This window comes from Amphiprion ocellaris, chromosome 2, assembly GCF_022539595.1.
Source record: "Amphiprion ocellaris isolate individual 3 ecotype Okinawa chromosome 2, ASM2253959v1, whole genome shotgun sequence".
NCBI lineage: Eukaryota > Metazoa > Chordata > Actinopteri > Pomacentridae > Amphiprion > Amphiprion ocellaris.
Window position 1 is genome coordinate 11,024,325 of NC_072767.1, and position 27,911 is coordinate 11,052,235.

At 40.3% G+C, this 27,911-nt stretch overlaps 1 protein-coding gene across 4 annotated transcripts; it reads right to left on the reverse strand.

The window, feature by feature from the left end:
• Nucleotides 1-168: 168 nt before the first annotated feature.
• On the reverse strand, nucleotides 169-26,752 carry lrrc24 (leucine rich repeat containing 24). 4 transcript variants are annotated; one of them, XM_035945023.2, is made up of 8 exons: nucleotides 26,350-26,752; nucleotides 16,462-16,646; nucleotides 16,255-16,341; nucleotides 7,650-7,841; nucleotides 6,907-7,066; nucleotides 6,307-6,569; nucleotides 3,744-4,319; nucleotides 169-1,714 (listed from the first exon to the last, which is right to left on the reverse strand). In XM_035945023.2, exons 2-8 carry the CDS (start codon nucleotides 16,627-16,629, stop codon nucleotides 1,304-1,306), a joined length of 1,857 nt encoding a protein of 618 aa, XP_035800916.1. In that variant the 5' UTR covers nucleotides 16,630-16,646; nucleotides 26,350-26,752; the 3' UTR covers nucleotides 169-1,303. The 4 variants fall into 4 exon arrangements, with proteins under 4 accessions (XP_035800916.1, XP_023119172.1, XP_023119173.1 ...); XM_023263404.3 differs by having other exon boundaries at nucleotides 6,907-7,075; nucleotides 26,355-26,747; XM_023263405.3 differs by having other exon boundaries at nucleotides 6,907-7,075; nucleotides 26,236-26,747.
• Between the last annotated feature and the right edge of the window lie 1,159 nt (nucleotides 26,753-27,911).

Genomic DNA, 27,911 nt, shown 5'->3' on the forward strand with positions numbered 1-27,911 from the left:
GATGACATCTGTTGTGAACTGACACTATCTAAATAATACTGAAATGAATTTAATAGAATGAACATAAGGGCCAAAAAGCAGACCATTAATATGAAATGTTTTTCAGCTCAATAATTTGATTGTAATGTAGCCTTTTTGTTGAAACAAAGAATTCACATACATGCTAACTTAAAAGTGCAAATGCAAGCCTTTATTGACAAACAATTTTCTCTCTGCTTTGGATTCAGAGACAGTCTAACTGCTGAAATGAATTTCTCATTCATAAAAGCTTGTTCATCCTGAAACATGAGAATACAGATCATGTAGCTGACCATGTTTGACTAAGATGTCTGCCTCTTTCATCAGAACCATCAGAACTTAGCTGGACTACAAACCAAGGAGGAATCGACATTCATGATCCCAGTCATCCAGGACCACCCATGTTAGGCTCAGTGAAGACAGGTGGCTCTGAGAGCCCGGGGTAAGTTGAACTCCTTTTGTGCTACAGACCCCAGAGACCGCAACCCATTGTTGGTGTCTGGAACTGGACAGGACATTAAGCAGAGCTGTACAACAAATCATGAGAAAATAAGACTCACATTTAAAACCAGAATTTTCCTATAAGATCCATTCTCTTTGATGATTACCATGTTCCTGCACTTTGAATTAAATAGCTACAAAATTCATCTGTTGCTGTCGTACCCTCACTGTATTTGCTTCAGGTGCTCCTAAGCCTGAGATTAAATGAATACGTCTAGATAATAACAACAGGTAAATAACACACAAGGTTTCCCACATGCTCAGGAAATGGAAGATTGCTCAATTCCCTCATTTACTATAGTCACCCTGTCAAGGAGTTCAGTTCTTGAGAGGACAAATGTTAACTTTTGTACAGTAATGATGGTGAAAGGTTTCTGGTATGAAAGCAATTCTGATATCATAATCATATGGGACACTTCAGTTGTGTGCAGCTCACAACATGTCTGAGTCCAGTTAACATTGTCTTTGAATGTATGACCATGTACCTACTAGCCTACTCTCCAGTCATTTCTAGGCATGCACGGTCATGGCATGCCTAATAAAAGTCTCAGTGTGTTCTCATGTAAACCAGATTTTGAGCTCTGTATGTAAACCTTCTCCACTCAGATCCCTCCCTGTGGATGAGTCTTGCAGAGTCAGTCCTTCCACAGGGATCAGTACTTCTATTTCTTGTTGGTAGATTTCAGTAGGGGCCCCCTGATTCAGTGCAGACGGGCTGTTCTGTAAACCTTTGTGCCTCACACACACAAAAACCTTCTCTGTTGTAGTAGATTCTCTCCCTCCTTCAGCAGTGGATTTCATAGGCGATCTGAGAGTCCATGAACAGGCCTGTGTGGTTAAGAAACATCCCTTCAGCCTCTGATGTGATCACAGGCTCCGCCTCCCCTCCTTCCCCCGCAATTCTCCTCATGGTCCGTGTGTCACCGTCCTGTTGTTGCTGCTGCTGTTTGTTGGGGGCCAAAGTGGGACTCATGGTCTGGCCCAGCCCTGAGGAGAGGGTGTGGCTAGAGGTGTCAGACGTTGCAGGACAACCCAGGTTAGTGGTAGAGACAGCTGTTGGTGGAGCCGGAGGAAGCACAGGCTTGGCCCTGTTGAGGACGTACATTTCATGGCCACGCTCGTCACGGTACTCCTCCAGCTGGGCGAAGGTGGTGGGGCCATCAGAGTAGTCATTCACATACAGGATGCTCTCCTCCTGCAGAATGAAATTCACCTTCATCACTTTTGGGATACAGGTATAAACAATGGAACGCCAGAGAGTTTAACACTTTACAACTGTTCTGTTGTGCACATATTTCAATGCAGTGAGTAAAAACGCTTGAAACAACTTTTCTATTTGTTTGTTTGTTTAGGTACCATATGTTTATTATTTCTGTTTTACTGATTTAAACACTGTTTGATGACAATTGTATATTCTGTAAGGGACAAATATCCTGCATTGGGGTATACTTTTGCCATTTTCCTGTACTGCTATTTACTGCTCTGTGGGGTACAGTGTAGTGTTGTCTGTCTGGTAGCCCTTGAAGGACCACCCTGACTTTAACTTTGTTTTGCTGTACCAAGTAACTGAAATGTAAATGCAGTTAGTGAAATACATTTTTTAAAATGCTTAATTTTATAGTTAATTTACTTTGACATAACTGGATCAGTTGTGTGATATGCAGCTGTGTAATGTTTTCAAAAAGCACTGGCAGACTATTTTTCAGAGAGAGTGTACTACAGTCTATACACCCTAAACTACTGCAATATGATGGGAAAATGTGGTCCACAGATGCATTAATTCAAAACATTTTTAGTTCTCTGTCCATTTTTTGTTGTTATTGTTTACCATTAAGAAACAGAGATGGATGGACATCTAAAACTGAACATTAACAGACATCAACTAGGCATCAACACACAGAAATAGAGGTGATGACAAGTGAATGAGAAGCGAAACTAAAAACATATGTATTTTTGAGTGTTTTCTTTGAATTGGTGAGTCATAGTAACATAGAAACTTATTCACTGCAAGGAATGAGCACGCAAATCTGATGACTTCTGTCACAGTTTTGTCAAATTGTTTTAAAAAAAAGACTTTTTTTGCTGTAGTCAAATTTTAATAAGTGATAGTCAGACCGATGGCAGTCAGTCTCCTTTGTAGTGAAGTGATATTGATAATGTTGCCACTTGGCAGATTGCTATGTGGATTATGGTCTTGCTTGACCCTGATCGACAGAGTAAAGTAGTACAGATCTCTGCAAAAAGATTTGTGGTAACAAGTTCTACAGCCAGTCTTTACTTCCCTGGGGCCCTAAGCAACATTCTCTTGGGGGCCCTCTTCCTGATCTGTGAGCCATGCAAACCATAGTCATACCTGACACCCCAGTGCTCCCACTACAGTCCTCCCTGCTGTAAACCAGTTTGCTCTATTTGTTAAACTTATTGTGTGTATAATGACAATCAATGGACAACATCCAAGACCTCATGCACTTGATGATTTGGTACAGCTCCAATACTTCATAGCAAAAGTGGTGGTGTGTATATGTAGTTGCCCTTCAAATGTCTGTAACTGAGGCAGCGTGAGGGTACATGTTTTATGTAACTGCAGTCCAGTATGTCAATCCTGCACTGACCAAAGCAGTCATCGTCCAGTTACTATCACTGACAACCCCAAACCCACATGTACTGATTACACACAGACACACCAAGAAAACAACAGCTACCCAGAGTCACTATACATAAAACAACCTGGTGCATATCACTGTTATTTTGTTATATGTTTATCAGTCATGCTATATGATTGTTCTAGGTGACAGTGCCAACTTTTTTTCTAATTTTTATACCATATGGAAGTTTCTTGCTTTAACAACATTGCAAATCATGAAGTTATATGGAAAGCTAGTTTAAACAAAACACATTATTTTGTGAAACAATAAGTTAAGTCTGATGATAAATAAGATGATCAAAATTGTCTTGTTAATCTGAAAAGGGTTTTAGGGGGAAAAAAGTTTGTTGTTATGATGAGAAAATTTGTTGTTATAATTAGAAATGGAGATAAAATGATTTCTGCCTTGGTGGCAGGAATGTGCTGCTGTAGAGGGTCAAATTCTGTGTCAAATTCTGTGTTGCGCCAAAATGATATCTCCCCTAAGCTGTGGCTGTCAATGGTTAAGTCAGATCCTGTTCACATATGTTGGACAGTTTTGTTCTGACATTTGCTTTTGTAGTTTCAAACAGATAAGCACCTTTTCAGCACCATCAGCCTCTTTGTCGCGTTGGTGATGTCGGCTGTAGATCATGGCGACTAGCAGCAGAGCGGTCAAAGCCAGCAGGGAGATTCCCACAGCAATGGCAGTCTGAGTGGCAGCTCCCAAAGCACTGAAGGCCATGCTGCCGAGAGCATACAGGGGCTCCCGGCTCACATCGGAGCCCAAAGCAGGACCATGGCTCCTCAGTCGGGGCCAGGCAGGGGAGTACGGTGAGGACACCTGGGACCATGAAGCCCAGATAGAGGAGGAAGAGGAGGAGGAAGATGTGGATGAGTTAATGGCCAGCTGAAAGGTCACCCTGGCCACACCTCCTGCATTCCAGGCTTCACACTCATAGAAGCCTGCATGAGCCACAGTCACATTACTGAGAAAGAGCATGCCACTGCCAGTGTCAGGGTCAAAGCGCTCGCCATCAGTCTTCTGCAGACTGACTCTGCCTTCCTCTGAAGGCTCCTCTGCTCCTCCCGCTCCACCGCCTCCAGCACCCAATTCCTGAACCAGGCCTCTGGGAGAAAGCACTACTTTACCCTGGGATGCTTTCCTCCAGGTCACCTGCAAAGAGATTCATGGTTTTATGGTGAATTTTTAATCATCACATCACACACAGTGAATTAGCATAAATAAACACACTGCTGGTTTGTGCTGTCTACCTGAGCTGAACATTCCATCATGGTTTTACTGTCAGAAATGATGCCTGCCTTTGTTTTTACAATTTGAGTAATAAAAAAGTAAAACATTGATCCAAAGTTATTAAAGGTTACTTGGATTTAAAATCCCATCAACACAACCAAATTGAGTAACTGCATGCAGTTTATAGGCAAACTTTGAATACAAAGCAGCATTTAGCGACAGCACAAGCTCATAAAAACTCCAGGAATACAGGTGAACGTAGAGAAGAACAGGCACATTTCTCCCTGATGGCATGAAGATGTGTCTACTTGCATTCAAAAAGTCCAAAAAACAAATAAAAAAAACTAAACAAGCTGTATGGCTAAAGGGAAGTCAGAGAAACCACTTGAGACACTTGAGTAAAACGATCCCCTCTGTTAAAACACAGTGTATACAGGGCAGTAGAACCCTGCCCAATAGTCACAGCCTACATCTTCATAAAGCTGCAGGCATTTAAGATGTATAAATATGCAAAAAGGGGAGGACAAGCAGCAAATCTTGCCATGTGTTGGAATCAATCTAGGGCCACTGTGGTCGGGACTAATAGCCCCTATTCAACCAGCTGAGTACTGGGGTGCCCTGACTATACACAGTAATCATCAGAATCCTAAAATCAGTTGTTAAAAATAAAGGGAGGCAGATAAGGAAGAGAAGGATGGGTGTGATATGTACTCTTTTTCCTGGTGTTTGTTAACAATGGCTAGTGGAGTTTTCAATGAACTGAGGAAGACATCTGAATGAAGGGAACTGCAGCTTTCATGACAAAAATTCACGGAAGTTCAAAATGATTGTTGGTTGAAGTCCTCAGCTGAAGAAGGCACAACTGAAAAACCCCAGTCACTTGACTGTCTAATGTGAGGTTGGAGCAAAATATTGCTCCCAAATTGTGTTGAAATTAATTGTTTTGGTTTGAGTAGACAGTAGCTGTGTCAGGGCAGCAGAATAATTTAAAACAGTAAGATTAGAAAGTTAAAAAGATCAAAGAGCAAAGGCCATTAAACAGCCCATAACCCAATTCAGCTCTGTTCACGTAAGCTGTTCTTCACAACAGATTCTGAATTATTTGTCAATTACTGCATTATGGTTCATTTTTTAGTTTGGTTTAAAATGCTATTCTCACTATTTATATCTGTCTGAAAAGCAAAATTAATTAATGAATATTACTACAAGTGACAAAAGTGAGAAAGGCTAAATGCATTCAACCTTTGGATGTAGGTGTTTCAAAAACATTAAAAAAATATATTTTTATGAATACCCATTTCAAATTAGACTATCAGCAACTATGATAAGGTCTGTACAGTCACCAGATCTCAATCCAATTACAATAACTCTCATTCATCTCTCTGCAACTTAATAGAGTAACAAGAGTCACAGCTACCATGGTTCAGAAATGTCCAAAATCGTCATACTACATGGGGCTGCATAGTAACTCAGTAGTCTGTCGCCTCACAGCTAGAACATCACTGGTTCACATGCCGATCTGGGCCTGAAATCTTTCTGTGTGGAGTCTGCATGTTCTCCCTGACACCCTGAGGTTAATTGGCGATTCTAAATTATCTGTAGGTGAGTGTGATGTGAGTGTGCTTGGTTGTTTGTCTCAATATGTAGCTCTGTGATACACTGGTGACTCGTCCAGGTATCCCCTGCTTTCACCCTAAGTCAGCTGGGATAGACTCCAGCCCCCCATCACCCAATTGAGGATCAAGCGGTGTATTGATGATGGATGGATGGATTTTACTATGTGATTCAGGCCTATTTTGACTTTTTGTTGACCCATCACATCCTAACATGTAGTGATGACATACAAACTACTGCTAGACTATCTGTGCTATAGAAACTGTTAGATGTCAAACTTCATGTTTCTCCCTACCTGTGGCCGAGGGTAACCAGAGGCATGGCAGGACACCCTGAGACTCTCTCCCAAGCGTACAGCTAGCCTCCTAGGCTCCAGCTGCACTAGCGGAGGGATGCACACCAGGCTGTTGAGAGGCACCTCCACCAAGCTGAGGTGGGAGAGGCGTGGGGGCTCAGTGCAGACCAGCCGACGTTCTGCAGAACTGAGCAGCCGCTGACCTTCCTCATCAATCCAGCTCCTCAGCCAGTGAAGAGCACAATCACAGCGCCATGGGTTGTCTAGAGCAGAGCACAGGAGGGGAGGTATTGTTGAAATGCCTTGTTGGTGAACCACTTCGGTTTCTAGTAAGGTCTAACTGTTGTGAAAACTCAAGACTACTTTCATGCTGAAAAGCAACTTGTTTTGGTTCTTAGATGTGCTCAGTTGAAAAGCATCTGCTTGCCTGGCTCAGTCTGCTTGACAACCCTTAAGTTAGTGAGACATGGCAGTTACCAATAGTAACAGGTTTCTTTATGAGCCATATAACACAATGTCAGTCATTATGTAAAAAACAGTGGCTCCACTTTTAAAAAGTAAAAAGACCAACGTGACTGTTGTAGTCAATAATAGTCTCACCTGTAATGCGCAACACCTGCAGGCTGACCAGAGGTCGCAGTGACGCAGGGCCGATGGTGTGAAGATTATTTCTGCTCAGGTCCAGCAGAGCCAGAGATGTCAAACCAACTAGAGCCTGGTCTGCTAACATTTCTATGCTGTTGTGCTGCAAATGAAGCTCCTGCAGACGCTGACATGGAGAGATTGGTAAATTTAGTCTATGGTATATTTTTTAAACCTGGCATATATCCCATAAATGTGGTTGTTACTGCTCTACGAGTTGTGCGAAATGTGTACTTACCATCAGCATTTTAGAGATTTGGACAACAGACGATTTGCACAAAACACTATATTAGGCTACTTAGGTTCAAACTACCCAGAATTATCCTTCAAATTTAAAAAAAAAATCCCTTGACACCTGAACGTATTTACAATTAAATAAAAATAAAAAACTTTGTGTGTTTTTGCTTTCCAGCTGATGCTAAAATAAGTGGAGGTTGTTCATTTGTCTATTACACATAGAACAGATATATAATAATAATAACAGATACATAATAACTAGGTGCCACTCCAATCAGTCCTACGAGAAACCAGTGCTTGCAAAAGGTTCCGAGGTACGTGTTGAACATACACAAGCTGGTATTGGGGGAATGGACACGCGATCTTGGCTGCAGTCTGAATGGAAGTGGTTTGTTGCGAATTTGCAACGATAGACATCAAGGGGTTAAAATGTTGTGGATTTCATGTGTTCTTTTTTTTTTAACCTGTAAGCCACGGAAGGTGTAGTCCAGCAGGCGTGTGATGTCATTTCCTGCCAGGTACAGAATGCGGAGATGTTCAAGTCCCTGAAACATGTCAGCTGTCACCAGGTGGATATGGTTTCCATTCAGTGCCAACTCCAACAGCTGACCCTGATTCTGGAAAGAGCCAGGCTCCACTGCTGAGATGGTATTATTCTGGAGGGGAAGCATGAGAAGGAAAAACAACAAAACTCTGTAGTAGGTAGACTTTGCTATGGTTTAGTAATTGCAGCTTCGGTTGCTGCCTTTGTACTACATTTGTTGTCTCATCTGTTTTGATCCTATCATGCCAGAACAGAATGACATTTGCCTTTGCTTCATCTTGTTTGGAATTTTGTTTCACTCACAGCACAATATGGAGTGGGATTCATCTCTTTGTTCGTCCATCTGAACATCACAAACTGTAGATATTCAACAATTCTACAATTTCATTTAGCAGATATTTTTATCCAAAGCGACATATATCTGAGAGTAGATACAAGGCAAACAATGATCTACTCAGGAGAAGACAACCTGGATAAGGGCTATACAACAAGTTCAAGTGTGATAATATGACTGTGATGTCTACAGGTAGTACACAAGGTTATAGATTTTATTTTTTAAAATCAGATATCAGTGATTAAAAGATGCATTCATCCATTTCCACAGATTTTCCACATCATTTGGTAGAGGCTTGGAAACACCAATATGGTTTCATTTTATTTTATTTATATATATATATATATATATATATATATAATATATATATATAATATATATATATTATATATATATATATATATATATATATATAAAAGGGCTGGGACTTTAACGCGTTAATTTCGATTAATTAAATACAGCTAAAATAACGCGTTAAATTTGGTAACGCAATTTATTGCACCTCCTCAGTTCCCTCATTTCTGGCACACCAGTAATGCTGATGAACACTCCAGCCCAGTAGGTGGCGGTAATGAACCTAAAGTCTGTTTGTAGCCATGAAGAAGAAGCACAGGAAGCACTGAGTGAAGTCAGGCACTGGTGAACAGTGAAGGAAGACCAGATTGAGCTTGTTGGACAGAAAGTTTTGTTTTAACAATCTTCCCGATGGCAGCTTGGATAAAAGCCTGGTTGTGTGCAAATTGTACAACAAAGAGTTTTCTGATCACAGCGTCACTTCAAGCCGACGGTATCACCTCAATGTAAAACATGTTGCTGTTAGCACCAGAGCTAACGTTAGCTACGAGTCATGCTAACGGCTAACAGTGTAGCCATCCCATGATAGACCACTTTTCTTGACAGTGATTGAGTTTACAGAAAGTCTTAAAATGTTGAATAAAATCGCTATAATTGCACTTAGATTTGCAGTAATCTGGGAATGTAGCAGACAGATGAAAAATGCAGCTAAATAGAAATGAAACATTTTTGTGGTTTAAGTTTTAATAACTTAATTATAAAAATTTTGTTTATAAAAAATTATATAAATAAAAATTGATATTCCTATTAAAAAAAAGAACCATCAAAACTACACCATTTATCAGACCCAGAAAAGATGAAAACAGAATGAATCTCTGGATTTTCAACTTTCTGAAGCTCCTTGAAGTACTTATGCGTTATGTGCCATACAGCAGAAAAAACAACTAAATTCAGGCTTTAAGTCATCAAAATCACTGTTTTCTATATGTCCCATTTTCTTTTTAAAAAAATTTTAATTTATAAACACGTATATGTCTATTCATTGATTCACAATTGATTCCACAATTTTATTTGAATTGAAAAACTTCACTTATTGTGTCAAATACTGCTATTTGAGAAAAACTGCAATTAATTGCAATTGATTAATTACAAAGCCTGTTATTAATTAGATACATTTTTTTAATGGCGTCCCACCACTAATATATATATATATATATATATATATATATATATATATATATATATATATATATATCCAGATATATCACTTTTTATATCCATTGAGTTCCCAACAATGTTATAGGAGTGCGATGCTAAATTAACTGTGATGCCCTCCACCTCCAGCTCTGCTTATAAGCAAACTACAACTATACATGCTATACTACATATAAATACTATACTACAACTATAGTTAGCAGTTTTCCCTTTCCTCTCCTCCCCTTTATCCTTCCCGTGGGTGAGAGTGTGGTTGTGTGTGTGGAATGTTTGCAGGTGTGGGTCATTGGTCATTGGTTAATCACCTAAGTAAGCACACCTGCAGTGGGGAGTGGTCTACCTGTCTACTCTTCATCCCTGCACCATAAAAGCCTGGCTCAGGAAACTGTATGATGCCGGACTGCTGAATAACTCTCATTTAGTCAACCCAACTCTAGCTGCATTTCTAGTTTCGCCTTTTGCTCTTGCCAGTAACCTGCCTAGTTGTGCATTACTTTCTGGGACCACACTTTCATAGCTTGGTGCTACCAGCTCCAGTTTAGTTGTTTTACTCTATATGAACTATAAAGTTCTATCTCAGAGAGGACCTGCTCCTTGGTATAATTCTCAGCTGCGGACTTTAAAGCAGGCATCCTGAAAGCTGGAAAGGAAGTGGTATTCCACTAATTTAGAGGAAGTTTATGTAGCTTGGAAATATAGTCTAGTAATTTATAAAAAAGCTCTTTGTAATGCCAGGACAACATATTATTCATCTTTAATAGAGGAAAACAAGAACAACCCCAGGTTTCTCTTCAGCACTGTAGCCAGGCTGACAAAGAGTCAGAGCTCTGTTGAACCTTGTATTCCTTTAGCTCTGAGCAGTAACAACTTCATGAGCTTCTTTACAAATAAAATTATTACGATTAGAGAAAATATTAATCTGGCCCTTCCTACAAATGTCACAGATGTATCATCGAGTACAGATGCTTTAGAATTGGCTGTAAGACCTGATGGATATTTGGAATTTTTCACTCCCAAACATCTCTCTGAACTAATTTCAATAGTTTTTACATCCAAACCATCAACATGTCTTTTAGATCCTATACCAACTAGACTGTTCAAGGAGGCTTTACCTTGAATTAATTCCTCAATGTTAGATCTGATTAATCTCTCTCGAGTAACAGGCTATGTACCACAGGCTTTTAAGGTTGCTGTAATGAAACCTTTACTTAAAAAGCCCACTCTAGATCCACATGTTTTAGCCAACTATAGCCCAATTTCCAACCTCCCATTTCTCTCTAAAATTCTGGAAAGAACAGTTGCAAATCAATTTTGTGAACATTTACAAAGGAATAGCTTGTTTGAAGAGTTTCAGTCAGGCTTCAGAGTGCATCATAGCACAGAGACAGCTCTGGTGAAAGTTACTAATGACCTTCTCATAGCGTCAGATAATGGACTGGTCTCTATACTTATTTTGTTGGACCTTAGTGCGGCATTCGATACAATCGACCACAAACTTTTATTGCAATGACTGGAACATTGTATTGGCATTAAAGGGACAGCACTGGACTGGTTTAAATCCTACTTATCAGACAGGTTCCAGTTTGTGCATGTCAACAATGACTCTGCTGAGCATACTAAGATTAATCATGGAGTTCCTCAGGGTTCTGTCTTAGGACCAATACTGTTCACATTATACATGCTTCCCTTAGGCAATATTATTAGGAAGCACTGTATTAATTTCCATTGTTACGCTGACGACACTCAATTGTACTTATCTATGAAGCCAGATGAAACTAATCAGCTAGCTAGACTGCAAGATTGTCTTAAGGACATAAAGACCTGGATGACCTATAATTCCCTACTACTAAATTCAGACAAGACTGAATTCATTGTATTTGGCCCCAAACTTCTTAGAAAATTGCTTTCAAAGCATATAGTTACTCTGGATGGCATTACATTGGCCTCCAGTACTACTGTGAGGAACCTCGGCGTTATCTTTGACCAGGACATGTCCTTTAACTCACACATAAAACAAATCTGTAGGACTTCCTTTTTCCACCTGAGAAATATTGTGAAAATCAGGAACATCCTGTCTCAGAGTGATGCAGAAAAACTAGTCCATGCATTTGTTACTTCTAGGCTTGACTACTGTAATTCCTTACTATCAGGTTGTCCCAATAGCTCTCTGAAATATCTACAGCTGATCCAAAATGCTGCAGCCAGAGTACTGACGGGAGTTAGCAAGAGAGATCATATTTCTCCTATACTGGTTTCTCATCATTGGCTTCCTGTTAAATCTAGAATAGAATTCAAAATCCTTCTTCTGCCATATAAAGCTCTTAACAACCAATCTCCATCATATCTTAAAGACCTGATGGTACCATATTATCCTAGCAGAACTCTTCGCTCTCAGACTGCAGGCTTACTTGTTGTTCCTAGAATCTCTAAAAGTAGAATGGAAGGCAGAGCCTTCAGTTATCAGACGCCTCTCCTGTGGAACCAGCTCCCAGTTTGGGTTCGGGAAGCGGACACCCTCTCTATTTTTAAGACCAGGCTTAAAACCTTCCTTTTTGACAAAGCTTATAGTTAGGGCTGACTGGGGGACCCTGACGGGGTGAGCTGGTGTTTTCATTTGCACAACTGACTTCCCCTCTTGACGTCCTTTAGTTTGCCCCTAGTTCTGCTGCTATAGGCCTAGGCTGCTGGGGGACCTCTCTTGATGTACTGAGCCCTTCTCTAACTACCTATGTATTTACTATATTTACCATTATTGCATTACACTCACTCTGTTTCTTTCTGTGTCCTTTCTCCGAGTGTCCCTGGTCCCAGAGCTGGATGCTTCAGATTTGTGGTTGTTGTCCCACCAACTGGCCTAGTCTCCATCTGTGGGATGCTGCTGCTGACCTTCCTCCAGCCCACTGCTTCCAGCTTCCCATTTCCACCAAGCTACTCTGCATTGCCCTTACTATACTTGATTTGCTCATCTACATATTTTTGAATTTACCACCAACTATATATGTAGTATATTTAATGCCAGAGCCGTACACCATAGCAGTAAACTATAATTAGTTTCCATGTCAGTTGTACTTTGCATGTATCATCTGTCTTATCATGCATGTATCAAATTGTGTGTTTTATGGTCCTTGTCCCCCCCCCCCCCCCCCTATCCCTCTACCTCCACCTCTAACCCTCTACCTGTAACCCTCTACCTCTTCTGTCCCTCTCAACCCGCCCGGCCAGCAGGCAGATGGGTCCCCCCACATAAAGAGCCGAGTTCTGCTCGAGGTTTTTTTTCCCTGTTAAAAGGGTGTTTTCCTTACCACTGTCACCTTTTGGCTTGCTCTGGGGGTCAGGCATATGGGTTCTGTAAAGCGTCTTGAGATAATCTGACTGTAATTGGCACAATATAAATAAAATTGAATTGAATTGAATTGAATTGAATTGAATTGAATTGAATTGAATTGAATTGAATTGAATTGAATTGAATTGAATTGAATTGGGGCTGCACAGTGGCGTAGTGGTTAGCACTTTCGCCTTGCAGCAAGAAGGTCCCTGGTTCGCGTCCCGGCTTTCCTGGGATCTTTCTGCATGGAGTTTGCATGTTCTCCCTGTGCATGCGTGGGTTTTCTCCGGGTACTCCGGCTTCCTCCCACAGTCTAAAAATATGCTGAGGTTAATTGATTACTCTGGATTGCCCGTAGGTGTGAATGTGTGAGTGCTTGTTTGTCTATATATGTGGCCCTGCGACGGACTGGCGACCTGTCTAGGGTGTCCCCTGCCTTCGCCCGAGTCAGCTGGGATAGGCTCCAGCCCCCCCCGCGACCCTAGTGAGGATTAAGCGGTGTATAGATAATGGATGGATGGATGAATTGAATTGAATGCCTAGTCTTGCTTGTGATATTAAGTCTGTCTGATTTGGTTTCTATAATAGTGTTTGTTTCATAGTTGTTCTAGTAATTCAGTTTCTGTGTAGTAGTTGTCCCTCCAAAGTTGTCCCACTTAACCTCCTTCGCCCATGACTTCCCTGTAATCTGAGTTTGTACTTCCTGTTATTCTGCTGTAAATATTAGAGTGTAAATAAATCATTACTGTAATTAAAGTGTTGTGTGCTGTGTTTTGTTGCCTCGCACTCGAGGCTCAAATCCATTCCATGACATTAATGGAGCTCTCATTTACATCCCACTAAATGTCACAGCATGGTACAATCACTGTGACATCAATGAGGCCACTGTGGAAATGATCCCTCGTCAGTAAATCTGTGAACAACACTGTTTCTCAAACATGAAGCGGAATACATTAGATATGCTGCTGCAGACTTGGAATATAGGAAAAAAAACAAGCTGTTCTACTTTTTTGCTTATTCTTTTTTATGATGGGCAATTTATTTTACATTAGTGGATTTCCAGTAAAACGTCTAGGCTTCCACAGTTGTAAGAAAATAAAATGGAACCAATCTCTGTGGAAGCTCTGACCTATTGTCTCAAGAACAAAACATTAATGTTTTATGAAACATGGGAGCCCTTCTTGAATTATAGCAGAATTACAGCTATGAAAGGGCCGCCTGGACTGAGTGGTAATTAAGTGGCTTAAAGTAATAATAGTTTGTTTGCCTGCTAATCTATTAATTGCCAGTATGCATTTTGCCTTGTTTTAACTTAAGCATATTTTTTGTTGTATTTTATGTTTTCTTGAAGTGGGGGTTCTTGTTCAGACTTTATCATTCAGATCAGCATTTTTGGGTTCTAACATGTTTCTGTAATATTACAACCTCATCCGCTTAACAAAATCCTGTACTGAATTTTTGTAAAGTTATTTGAGTAAGAAAAACTTCCAGTTGATTTAGGCCTTCATAAACAGTTTTTGATCATCAGGGACAGTTTATTTAGAAAATTAGTTTCAATTAAAAAATAAATAGGGATGCACAATATTTGAATCTGCTAAATTTTTTCAACTCATTTTGGATTACTGCTGATACTGTAGTCTGACTGGAGGTAGACTGGAGGTATAAGCCAGCCATTGGTCGATAATCTCAGTCAGCATTTTTCTTAAACTATCTGCGTGTTGCAGTTTTTCCTTGCAACAGGAAACAACCAGCTCCAGGCTGCAGGTGTCACAGCCATAGCCAGAGGCTGTGACTAGTGGCAGTGCTCTCCTCTCCTCCGGCCCTGGGTTCTCTCTCTCTCCTCCAGGTGTGTGTGGCACAGAGGCTTGGCAGCGGGTGCAGCTGATTTGGTAATCAACAGATCAAGTGTAGGTGGGAGTCATCTAATCATCCACTCCGGCTCCTCTATAAAACCTGAGGCCACTCTGCGCCATACCGTGAAGCTTACTCCAGTTAGTTCTGCCAACAGTTCAGTCTGAGCCACATTCTTGTTCCTGCAGTAATCTTGTTTTCTTGTTTAGAACTGACTCCTGCTTTCTGATGTTACCCGGATCTCCTGGTTCCTCTGCTTACCTGCTGTCTGGTTCCCTGTCTGGCTGTTCACCTGGCTCCGGTTGGTTCCCTGTGGTTCCTCCGGGTTCTGGAAGGAAAGCACCTGCTGCCAGCCTCGCTACAGCCAAAACCTGCCACGCCCCTAGGACGCCATTAACGCCACCAACGCCACCCTCAACGTCAACTGCCAGTCTCATTCCTATGGATGCCAAAATATCACCACTGGCTGCTGGAACACCTGGGAAGTGATTCACTCCTCTCGAAGAGACTGGCTGGAACCTGGCACCCTGTAGACCCTCATTCTGTCTCCGTCAGTTAAGTTCTCAAGCTCTAACATTACCAGACTTGCTATAATTAATCAATTGTTGGTTTATATTCAGTTTAGACCTCTGATTAAATATTGTATTCTTTGTCTTTAAGATCCTGTCTTTAGTCCGCCAACCCACGAGAGGGTATCCCGATCCGTTCCGCCTTCGGTGGCTTTGGTAACATCCGGTTCCAGGTCGTTTCTAGTTCCGGTTTATTATTGTAATTCTTTTGGTTTATCTTGTTCCTTGTTGTAAATAAAGCATTATAAAATAATTTATTGACAGCTCTCTCATTTCCTGCACTTGAGCCTCTGTACACGCTGTAACAGCAGGCTACCACATTGAAACTGAAGCAAAAGTTTTGTCAAGGATTTGAATGTACAGTAAGGCAGCTCTGCTGCTGGTGGATTATCCATTTTAATCACAGTACTCGCCTCACTGCTGAAAATGTTCCACTACAAAAATTTCCATCATCACCATTTTGAGTAAACACCAAAGCCACATCCTTCACTTAGCCCCGTCCTCAATAGCTGTGAGTGGCTAAAAGAAATACAAACAAATGAGTTTTTTTTCCCCTTGTAGCAGAGCCAGACCATTCTGTTCTACAAAATGCATCAGATGTCCACATTTCATTTTAAAGCTTTTACCTTTTGATATCAGTGATGATGCATATAATTGTGCATCCCTAATAATAGATGAATATTTTCATAATGTAATACTATAATGCACTAGTGACAGCTGTAGTAATACATGTGTGTGACATTCTTAGCTGCTGCATAGAGCACTATTTTCAAGAAGATTTCCACTCTTGCATCAAAACATTTAGCATGAAGCTAAACCAAACAAAATACACAAAACATACAAATGCATATGTGGTATAAGCTGTGGTGTAGACAGGAGCTCAGCAGGTCTAAATTTTACACTAAAGAATCTCTGTGTAGGTGATGTGTGTTGTTACCTGCAGATACAAGTAGTGCAGGTGCCTCAACAGAGTGAGGTCCTGTCGACGGATTTGACCGATCACATTATCCTGGAGGAAGATGGTCTGGATAGAGAAAAGACACAATAAAGAGACAGAAATGAAGAGTTTCAGTCATCATATGGAGAATGTACTGAAAGAGATGTGATATCCTGTACTGTGAACTCTTTCAGAACAACGAGGTACCTGTGTGGATGGAGGGATGTGTTTGGGGACGTCCCTCAGGCCAGTGGAGCCACACTCCACAGTGAGGCTGTAGCAGCGACAGCCCACAGGGCAGGAGGGCGAGGCTCCACTGGGAGTGTGCAGGGACAGGAGTAGTGTGGAGACAAGAAGTACCAATAATGCAGCCATCACATCAAGAGACCGGACTGAGGAAGAGTTGAGAGCAGTGAACACACAGGCCTATCATGATCAACAGTCTTCTGACTGGTTGTTTGTGAAAAAAAAAATATCTAGTGTTCAATTTAAAGAAAAGCCATGAAATCAAACTGAGTGGGAAGTCTGTTCAACAAAAACATAGTCTCACTACACCCCATTAAAGCTGTAGTAGGCAGAAATCTGGAAAAGAAACGATACATACGTGGACGAAAGTATTGGCACCCCTGGAATTTTTCCAGAAGATACACCATTTCTCCCAGAAATTGTTGCAGTTACAAAAGTTTTTGGTAAACACATGTTTATTTCCTTGATGTGCATTGGAAAAACACAAAAAAGCAGAAGAAAAAAAGGCAAAATGTACATCATTTTACACAAATTTCAAAAAAATGGGCCGGACAAAATTGTTGGCACCCTTTTAAAACTGTGGGGAAATCATGTTAATTCAAGCATGTGATGCTTGTTGAAATTCACTTGTGGCAAGTAACAGGTGTTGGCAATACAGAAATCACACCTGAAGCCATAGAATGTATAAAAGTTGACTCAACTTTTGTGTTGTGTGCCTGTGTGTGTCACACCAAGCATGAAGAAGAGAAAGAAGACCCGAGAAGAAATTTGAACAATCTCACGGTTACAAGACCATCTCCAGAGATCTTGAAGTTCCTCTGTCCACTGTGCATAATATAATCAAGAAGATAATAACCCATGGAACTGTGGCTAATCTCCCTGGATGGGGACGGAATAGAAAAATTGACGAAAGAATGCAATGCAGGATAGTTCAAATGGTGGACAAACATCCTCAGTCAGCTTCCAAACAAAGTCAGGCTGTCCTGCAGACTCAGGGTGCAAAAGTGTCAGCTTGGACCATATGTCGTCATCTGAATGAGAAGAAGCACTATGGCAGGAGACAGAGGAGAACCCCACTGTTGACAAAGAGACATGAAAAAGCCAGACTGGAGTTGGCAAAAATGTACCTGAGTAAGCCTCAATCCTTCTGGGAGAACGTTTTGTGAACAGATGAGACTAAAGTAGAGCTTTTTGGAAAAGCATGTCATTCTACTGTTTACAGAAAATGGAATGAGGTCTACAAAGAAAAGAACACAGTACCTACAGCCAAACATGGTGGAAGTTCAAAGATGTTTGGGATTGTTTTGTTGCCACTGGCACTGAATGCCTTGATGGTGTGAAAGGAATCATGAAATCTAGACACTATCAAAATATTTTGGGCCGCAATGTACGGCCTAGTGCCAGAAAGCTAGATCTGCGTCAGAGGTCATGAGTGTTCCAGCAGGACAATGACCCAAAACATACCTCAAATAGCACCAAGAAATGGTTGGAGACAAAGCGCTGGAGAGTTCTGAAGTAGCCAGCAATGAGTCCAGATCTAAATCCTATTGAACACCTATGGAGAGATCTCAGAATTGCTGTTGCAAGAAGGCAGCCTTCAAATCTGAGAGACCTGGATCAGCTTGCAAAAGAAGAATGGTCCAAAATTCCATTTGAGAGGTGTAAGAAGCTTGTTGATTGTTATAGGAAACAACTGTTTTCAGTTATTTCTTTCAAAGGGTGTGCAACCAAATATTGAGTTAAGGGGGTGCCAACAATTTTGTCCGGCCCATTTTTTGAGTTTTGTGTAAAATTGTCAATTTTGGCTTTTTCTTCTGCTTTTTTGTGTTTTTCCAATGCACATCAAGGAAATAAACATGTGTATACCAAAAACATTTGTAACTGCAACAATTTCTGAGAGAAATGGTGTATCTTCTGGAAAAATTCCAGGGGTACTTTCATTCATGACTGTATATATACAGCCCTCATCCTGCAGCTCGTCTCTCTCTGTTTTAAGCTCCACCAGACGGGCATGTGCTTCACAGACAAACACAGTGAGAAAAGCCATTCTCCAAATGCATCCTACTGTCATCATGGATTTTGTTGTTCTTTATACTCTTGCACCTGCTTTGGGTGAAAAGTCCTCTGATTATCTAAAATCTTCCATCACAGGCCAGATTTTCTAAAGCCTGAAAATAAAGCTAGCAAAGTCCTTTTTCATCTCAGACCACTCTACTCAGCTTTAACTACAGATTTCCCTGAACAAGTAGGTCAGGGTTGTGTGAGTTTGGAACACAGGGTCAAATGTAACAAATACCAAATATGGGGAACATTAAAAAGTTTCAGACTCAGTGCAATACATGATCCAAATAGCAAGAAAAATATAGGCAACTATCTTGATCAATGAATCATTTGTGTCTTTTTTCAACCAAAAAGTGAAAATTTCTGCATATTCTCAGATTCTAAATTCTCATTTAGCTTGAATAATTCTCTTACGTTTAGGGCTTTTGGTCAGACAAATCAAGATGTTTGAAAATGCCGTGGATAACGTTTGGCATATTTTCACTCTTTCTGACATTTCAGACACCAAACAATTACCTGAGCAGTCTAAAGCATTGATTGAAGAATAAATGATGAAAATGTTAGTGGTAGTCCTCCTTTAAGCAAAAAGTACTCAAAACATTTCTAATTCTAATATCAATAATATTAACTTTGGTATTCATATTGACTTCACAAGGGCATCAACTAATCACTACAATTTCACTTCCTTAGATAAATGGAAATATTTCAAAGACTTAATTGTATTTTTTGACATTTTGTAGTCATCACTTCTTGTTCTCTATTTCATAATACAGATCAAATGAAAGTACAGCAACAGTCTTCATGAAAATGTTCACGCTCTGTGTTAGCTTATGTCAAACTGCATGCATTGTTTTTATTTTTGTTAAAATACAAGATGCTTACATTTCACTCTCTCATACAACAGTAGGTAGCAAACTCTTTAGTATCAACATGGATGATACTAAGCAGATGATATGGGCTTATCACAGGTGAACTTTGGTTTGAGGGCAAATACAGTTTTTGTTGACCTTGTCAAAAAGGTGATTATTCTACTTTACATTTACTATTAATGAGTGGCGAGTAGCAAGTGGTTATATATATATATATATATATATATATATATATATATATATATATATATATATATATATATATATATATATATATATATATATATATATATATATTTATATAGTGGTTAAAAAAGGATCAGGTATGCTGTACAGACCATTGTTTGCCTAATTACTAACTACTCCTTTCAGTGGTAGCTTAAGCAGCTAAATGTTGGCTGATGTCCTCAGAAGACATTATGTGCTAATTTCCATATGCAGTATGCAACATAATCAGGTGGTGACTTGCATTTCCAAACATATTCGCTCCTTAAAGAGATGTTACATGTATGTGTTACAATTTGTTGCTCTTCTCTTATTTATCACCAAATTTCTACAGTTTTCAAAGACTAATATACATGAACTGGCTGTGCACTTTTTACTGTTTGTAATTCTGCTATTAAATGTTAAATTCATGAAAACATTCTATCTGTTTGCACTCAGTGGCTGTTCTCGCTTCAGAAGGTGCACCTTCCTGAAGCCAAGGAAAGATTTTGGGCGTAGAACATGTATCTTTATATGGTGCAGTATCGACTTTAAACGCGTTAATTTAGATGAATTAATTACAGCCCCCCCCCCCCCCCCCCCCCCCCCCCCCCCCAAAAAAAATAAATAACGCGTTAACAGTAATAACGCTATTTTTTGCACTCTCCTCAGGTCCCTCATTTCTGGTACACCAGTAACTCTGATGAACACTCCAGCCCAGTAGGTGGCGGTAATGAACCTAAAGTCTGTTTGCAGCCGTGAAGAAGAAGCACAGGAAGCACTGAGTGAAGTCAGGCACTGGTGAACAGTGAAGGAAGACCAGATTGAGCTTGTTGGGCAGAAAGTTGTCTTTTAAAAATCTTCCCGATGGCAGCTTGGATAAAAGCCTGGTTGTGTGCAAATTGTACAGCAAAGAGTTTTCTGATCACTGCGTCACTTCAAGCCAACGGTATCACTTCAATGTAAAACATGTTGCTGTTAGCACCAGAGCTAACGTTAGCTACGAGTCATGCTAACGGCTAACGGTGTAGCCATCCCATGATAGACCACTTTTCTAGACAGTGCTTGAATACAAATGAAACATTTTGGTGGGTTAAGTTTTTACTCCGTTGAGGCTCTGCCTCCTTGGAGGAGGAATAACCTGAACAACAAAAATATCTCTTTTAATAACTTAATTATAAACTTTTTGTTTATAAAAAAAAAATACATAAATAAAAATTGATATTCTTATAAAAAGAACCATCAAAATTACACCATTTATCAGATCCAGAAAAGATGAAAACAGAATGAATCTCTGGATTTTCAACTTTCTGAAGCTCCTTGAACTACTTATGCCGATTTTATGTGCCATACAGTGGAAAAAAACAACTAAATCCAGGCTTTAAGTCATCAAAATCACTTTTTTTCTATATGACCCATTTTCCTTTATTTTTTAAAAAAAATACATTTTAAATTATAAACACGTATATGTCTATTCATTAATTCCACTGTCAACCACAATTTTTTTTTAATTGAAAAAATTCACTTACTGTGTCAAATATTGCTATACGACAAAACTGCAATCAATTAAGATTAATTAATTACAAAGCCTGTATTTAATGATTAATTTTTTAAATCGTGTCCCACCACTAATATTTTTAATTATTTAAAATATCAAAAATGTTTTACATGTTTTCAGTGGAGATATTTTATGACTCAGGGAAGCTAGAATGAAATGTAGCCACTGTTTGACTGTTGGAAACATATTTTGCAGTAGATGAGAGTCGACAAATCACATTTATTGGACATGGAGAAACATGCAGTTAGTGTACTGCACATGTATGGTTTTATTCAGCAGGATTGTAACTATGCTGAAAATTATCATGAACTAAATAGACGGTATGACTCACTCGGGCTGTTGTATATTACTCAGCTTTCTCTCTCAGTCTGGATGGATTTTTCTTGCATTCAGATGGATTTCAGAGGACACGGGAGCTGAGAAATTTACAGTTGTGGTCAAAAGTTTACATACACTTGTAAAGAACATAATGTCATGGCTCTCTTGAGTTTCCAGTCATTACTCTGATTTTTCTCTGATAGAGTGATTGGAACAGATACTTCTTTGTCACAAAAAACATTGATGAAGTTTGGTTCTTTTATGACTTTATTATGGGTTAACAGAAAAAGTGACCAAATCTGCTGAGTCAAAAATATACATATAGCAACATGAATTAGCAATTTTGGTGACTTGGAAAGTTGGGTCAATGAAATGAGCTTCATAGCATGGCCTCTTAACTTCTTGTGAGTGATTATGAGTGACTACAGCTGGTGACTTCTCTGACGCCATTTAAATAGGGCTCATTGGATACAAACGCCCACACACTACAATGGGAAAGTCAAAGGAGCTCAGCACGGATCTGAAAAAGGAAATCGTTGACTTGAAGAAGTCAGGAAAGTCATTTGGAGCCATTTCAAAGCAGCTGCAGGTCCCAAGAGCAACAGTGCAAACTGTTGTTGGTAAGTATAAAGTGCATGGCACTGTTTTGTCATTGCCACAATCAGGAAGAAAATGCAAGCTGTCACCTGGTGCTGAGAGAAAATTGGTCAGGAGGGTGAACAGTCAACCGAAACCACCAAAAAGCAGGTCTGCCAAGAATTAGAAGCTGCTGGAACACAGGTGTCAGTGTCCACAGTCAAGCGTGTTTTGCATTGCCATGGACTGAGAGGCTGCCGTGCAAGAAGGAAGCCCTTGCTCCAAAAGTGGCACCTTAAGGCTCAACTGAAGTTTGCTGCTGATCACACGGACAAAGATAAGACCTTCTAGAGGAAAGTTCTGTGGTCAGATGAAACAAAAATCGAGCTGTTTGGTCACAGTGCCCAGCAATATGTTTGGAGGAGAAAAGGTGAGGCCTTTAACCCCAAGAACACCATGCCTACTGTCAAGCACGCTGGTGGTAGTATTATGCTGTGGGGCTGTTTTGCTGCCAGTGGAACTGGTGCTTTACAGAGAGTAAATGGGATAATGAAGAAGGAGGATTACCTTCAAATTCTTCAAGATAACCTAAAATCATCAGCCTGAAGGTTGGATCTTGGGTGCAGTTGGGTGTTCCAACAGGACAATGACCCCAAACACACATCAAAAGTGGTAATGGAATGGCTAAATCAGGCTAGAATTAAGGTTTTAGAATGGTCTTCCCAAAGTCCTGACTTAAACCCCATTGAGAACATGTGGACAATGCTGAAGAAACAAGTCCATGTCAGAAAGCCAACAAATTTAACTGAACTGCACCAATTCTGTCAAGAGGAGTGGTCAAAGATTCAACCAGAAGCTTGCCAGAAGCTTGTGGATGGCTACCAAAAGCGCCTAATTGAAGTGAAAATGGCCAAGGGACATGTACCCAAATATTAGCATTGCTGTATGTATATTTTTGACCCAGCAGATTTGGTCACTTTTTCTGTTAACCCATAATAAAGTCATAAAAGAACCAAACTTCATCAATGTATTTTGTGACAAAGAAGTACACTATATTGTCAAAAGTATTCGCTCACCTGCCTTGACTCGCATATGAACGTAAGTGGCATCCCATTCCTAATCCATAGGGTTCAATATGACGTCGGTCCACCCTCTGCAGCTATAACAGCTTCAACTCTTCTGGGAAGGCTGTCCACAAGGTTTAGGAGTGTGTTTATGGGAATTTTTGACCATTCTTCCAGAAGCACATTTGTGAGGTCACACACTGATGTTGGACCAGAAGGCCTGGCTCTCAGTCTCCGCTCTAATTCATCCCAAATGTGTTCTATCGGGTTGAGGTCAGGACTCTGTGCAGGCCAGTCAAGTTCATCCACACCAGACTCTGTCATCCATGTCTTTATGGACCTTGCTTTGTGCACTGGTGCACAGTCATGTTGGAAGAGGAAGGGGCCAGCTCCAAACTGTTCCTACAAAGTTGGGAGCATGGAATTGTCCAAAATGTCTTGGTATGCTGAAGCATTCAGAGTTCCTTTCACTGGAACTAAGGGGCCAAGCCCAGCTCCTGAAAAACAACCCCACACCATAATCCCCCCTCCACCAAACTTTACACTTGGCACAATGCAGTCCGACAAGTATCATTCTCCTGGCAACCTCCAAACCCAGACTCATCCATCAGATTGCCACATGGAGAAGCGCGATTGGTCACTCCAGAGAACGCGTCTCCACTGCTCTAGAGTCCAGTGGCGGCGTGCTTTACACCACTGCATCCGATGCTTTGCATTGCACTTGGTGATGTATGGCTTGGATGCAGCTGCTCGGCCATGGAAACCCATTCCATCAAGCTCTCTGCTGAAGCACTGTTCTTGAGCTAATCTGAAGGCAACATGAAGTTTGAAGGTCTGTAGCGATTGACTGCAGAAAGTTGGCAACCTCTTCGCACTATGTGCCTCAGCATCCGCTGACCCCGCTCCATCAGTTTACGTGGCCTACCACTTGGTGGCTGAGTTGCTGTCGTTCCCACACACTTTCACTTTCTTATAATACAGCTGACAGTTGACTGTGGAATATTTAGGAGCGAGGAAATGTCACGACTGGATTTGTTGCACAGGTGGCATCCTATCACAGTTCCACGCTGGAATTCACTGAGCTCCTGAGAGCGACCCATTCTTTCACAAATGTTTGTAAAAGCAGTCTGCATGCCTAGGTGCTTGATTTTATACACCTGTGGCCATGGAAGTGATTGGAACACCTGATTCTGATTATTTGGATGGGTGAGCGAATACTTTTGGCAATATAGTGTATCTGTTCCAATCACTCTATCAGAGAAAAATCAGAGTTGTAGAAATAACTGGAAACTCAAGAGAGCCATGACATTATGTTCTTTACAAGTGTATGTAAACTTTTGACCACGACTGTACATTCACATAGCAAGCTCGGCCTGACCTCCTGAGATGACACTATGTCAGTCACATGACAATTATCTGTTTGGCTGCTGCAATGTAAGAAGGTCTGGAACTACATACAGACTGGTGTGAAACAAGTACATGTGCTCAAGCAACTATTACTGCTCAAAATAAAAAGCATGCCTGTAAACTCTGAGTTTAACTAAATAATTTTACTGCTCACTGTCATTTTCTCTTCCAAATAAGATGGAAGAGAAAAGTCGGAGAGTTGTTTGAAACTTGTGTGATAGTGTGACGGCACTTGTTTCTCCATCCTAATATCTTCCCAGATCTCTGCTGTTAACTTAGTGTGCAGTGCTGTCATTGTGATCATCATCAACAGTTCTAAGTTCCTGACCCCTTGTTATATTTTGAATAATACATTAAAATGCTACACATGCATGCTAATACAGTAAAATGAGGTTCACACACAGTGTTTACAGTCAAGCCATGAATGTGAATGTATGAGAACCTGCCTCTCTGACTGTGAAAGAAGGAAGCCACAACTACCTCTGAAATCTCACTGGCTATCCCTGTGGCCACCCCAGATCTGATAGCTCAAGTTTATTCACTGAAACTCCAATGTCCAAGTTACAGTAAATACACCTACGGAGTCCAAGTGCAAGTGACAGCAGCATTAGATAAATGGAATTATGCATATGACAGCAGCCAGTCAGCTGTGTATCTGGTCCATAAACATCACAAAAGTCACAGTTTGTGCCTGTAGTTGATGGAGACCCACACAGACTTCAAAACATTAACAGGAGCTAAAGTTTAGTTTTAGATGCTTGTAAGAATCTTTCCTCTGAGTTCATGCAGTAGCTGCAACTCACATAGGATATTCGCAGCAGTGACATGAATGTGTCTATACACCCATCCTAGAATGTGATGGCTAGTAACAATGAAAGAGATTTTTATAAAATGATCATCGCACCCCGACAGAATTGTCAGACTTGAAATTATGAGTTAACTTTTCTCCTCCAGTACTCTGCAGTAGCTTTTCTTCTGTCCTATTTTGAATGGTGGTCACCCAAATAACCAAAACATAAACTGTACCTGTATTAGTCTCTGCACATCAGACCACTGCTAGCAAGATAAGAAACCAAATTATATCAGTAGTTAATTCTTAACTGTCATTTTTACATAGTTTTCAACCAACATCTACACTGAAGTAGCACAATAGAAAGCCTAAATTTCAGTTCCAGTTTTCGGTTTCCTGGTGCCACTCCAAGTGGCCTCATCTGGCAATCCCAGTGAAACATTTCTGGAGGTGCTCCTCACTCACTGCTAACACCACTATGAATTAAAGCTCCTCTATTCATTTGGCTCTAAAAATCTGTAACCATAGAAACAACTCATGCTGTGAGGAATTGACATGCATAAGAGGATCTGTCATCACGGCCTTTCCTTTGTTTCTTCAGCACATAGACACCTGCACAGCATCACTGCTGCTGTTTGCCTCAGTGTTTTGGGGACTGTTGTTATTGCAAGGCTGCTGGATGAACTCCCTCACTGTACTGGCAGGTAGAACATGCAAACACACACTCGTTCCCACTGACTGATGTGGACAGAAGGTAAAATAAAGCTATGTTGTGCACAGCCATGTAATCCAGAGAGCTGACATGGTTGCAAAAGGCCACCTCAGCACAGTAACACATAAACATACATCTGATCTAACGGGATCCTCTCATTCTCCGTGCTCACCAACCTGCGCTCAACCACACACTTCCTCACTGTAGGAAAATGCATATCCGAACAAATAATGCAGACTGAGTACAAACGGATCAGCAAAATAATTCCAACGACGTTTCCTCGTTATTACCTCACCGAGAGACGCAAAAGACTCAGACAGTGACGTCTGCTCTGCACGAAGCCTTCTTACTCCCTCTCTTCCACACGATCAGTCTGATTTTTGGTGCTGAAAATGGAGCTCCATGCAGCAGAGAGCAGCCAGCAGCTGATGGACGTGTCCACGGTGAGGAGGGAAGGATGGAAGCAGAGGATGTGAATCAAGCGGCGAGCAGCGGACCATCAGATGACCGTTACTCTGCAGCACTGCGTGGAAAGCTGCGTGGAAAGGCTCCGATGTCTTTGTGAAATCCCCGACATCCAGTTGGTCCGTCGCTGTTTCTCCCCAAGCGCCCTCTCATCCAATCACCCCACGATGGAGGACCGCCGTCAATCCACAACACTTCCCCCAGATATTCACAATAAAACCCATGTTTTACCAATTCTATCAAATTCACTTCATATATGCCAACATACTCCTCACATGATCTTACAGTCAGGGGGAAATTAAGCTCGATCCATAATGGTTGTTGTTCCAGTGCAGACCTTTAATCACTCCTTTAAATCTATCAAATTAGAGTCTGACGTCCCTGATCACACTGTAAAAAACATTTTCTGCATTTACAGTAAAGAAATGTATTGATGCTGTTGATTTTAGGGCTTAAAAAGTGCTTTATTCCATATTTTACTGTAAAAAAAATTTTAACCTTTAAAAATTAGAAAATTTACATGAAAATACGAGACAAAATAAAGTTTGTGTAACTTATTATAAATATTAAAGCATATGGCCGTTATTAACACAAAAGTACATCAATTTGACCGCTAACTGTGATTTTTACATGTAATAAATGTAGAAATTGCCATGTTATTTGTTATAAATATTGCAGCATGTTTCCATTACCAGTACAACAACATGTACATTTAACTGTAAAAACTGTATTCTTTTCGAGAATTAAATGCAAAAATGACAGTATTGTTATAAATATTATGGCATTTTTCTATTAAAATATGTGCAGGAGTTGGGAAATGTGTATTTTCTTTTTTTTTTTTTTTTTTTTTTTACATTTTATTTTTATTTGGAAAGAGCACACGTTTACAGTTACCAATTCACTCTTTATGCAGTACAGACTTTCCTTTTATATACATTTTTGGGCATCTTTTACTTATAATATTGTATTTGGTACATTTCACTCACAGGCCCCCATATACAAAAAGAAGAAAACAAAACAAAAGAACAATCAAACGTACAAACTTTGTACAGATGAGGGGGCATTTACAGCCTAAAAATTCAAATATTGAGTGATATTATACCGAAGCACTTATGCGACTTAGAGAAGTCATAAAAAATCCGCTCTCATTGGGGTTATATAAGTAATCCATTTCTTCCAAATAATATAGAATTGGGGTTTTTTTAGATTTAGTGTATAAGTCAGTTTCTCCATTTTAAAGATTTTAAAGATTATATCAATCCAACCATTAAGAGATGGAGCGGTTGAAGTCAGCCACTTTTTTGTAATATTTTTTTCACTTGCCGCCAGAAGGGCTTGTAACTATTTTTTATCCCTTCTACAGTCATGATAATTAGAGTAGCCCAAC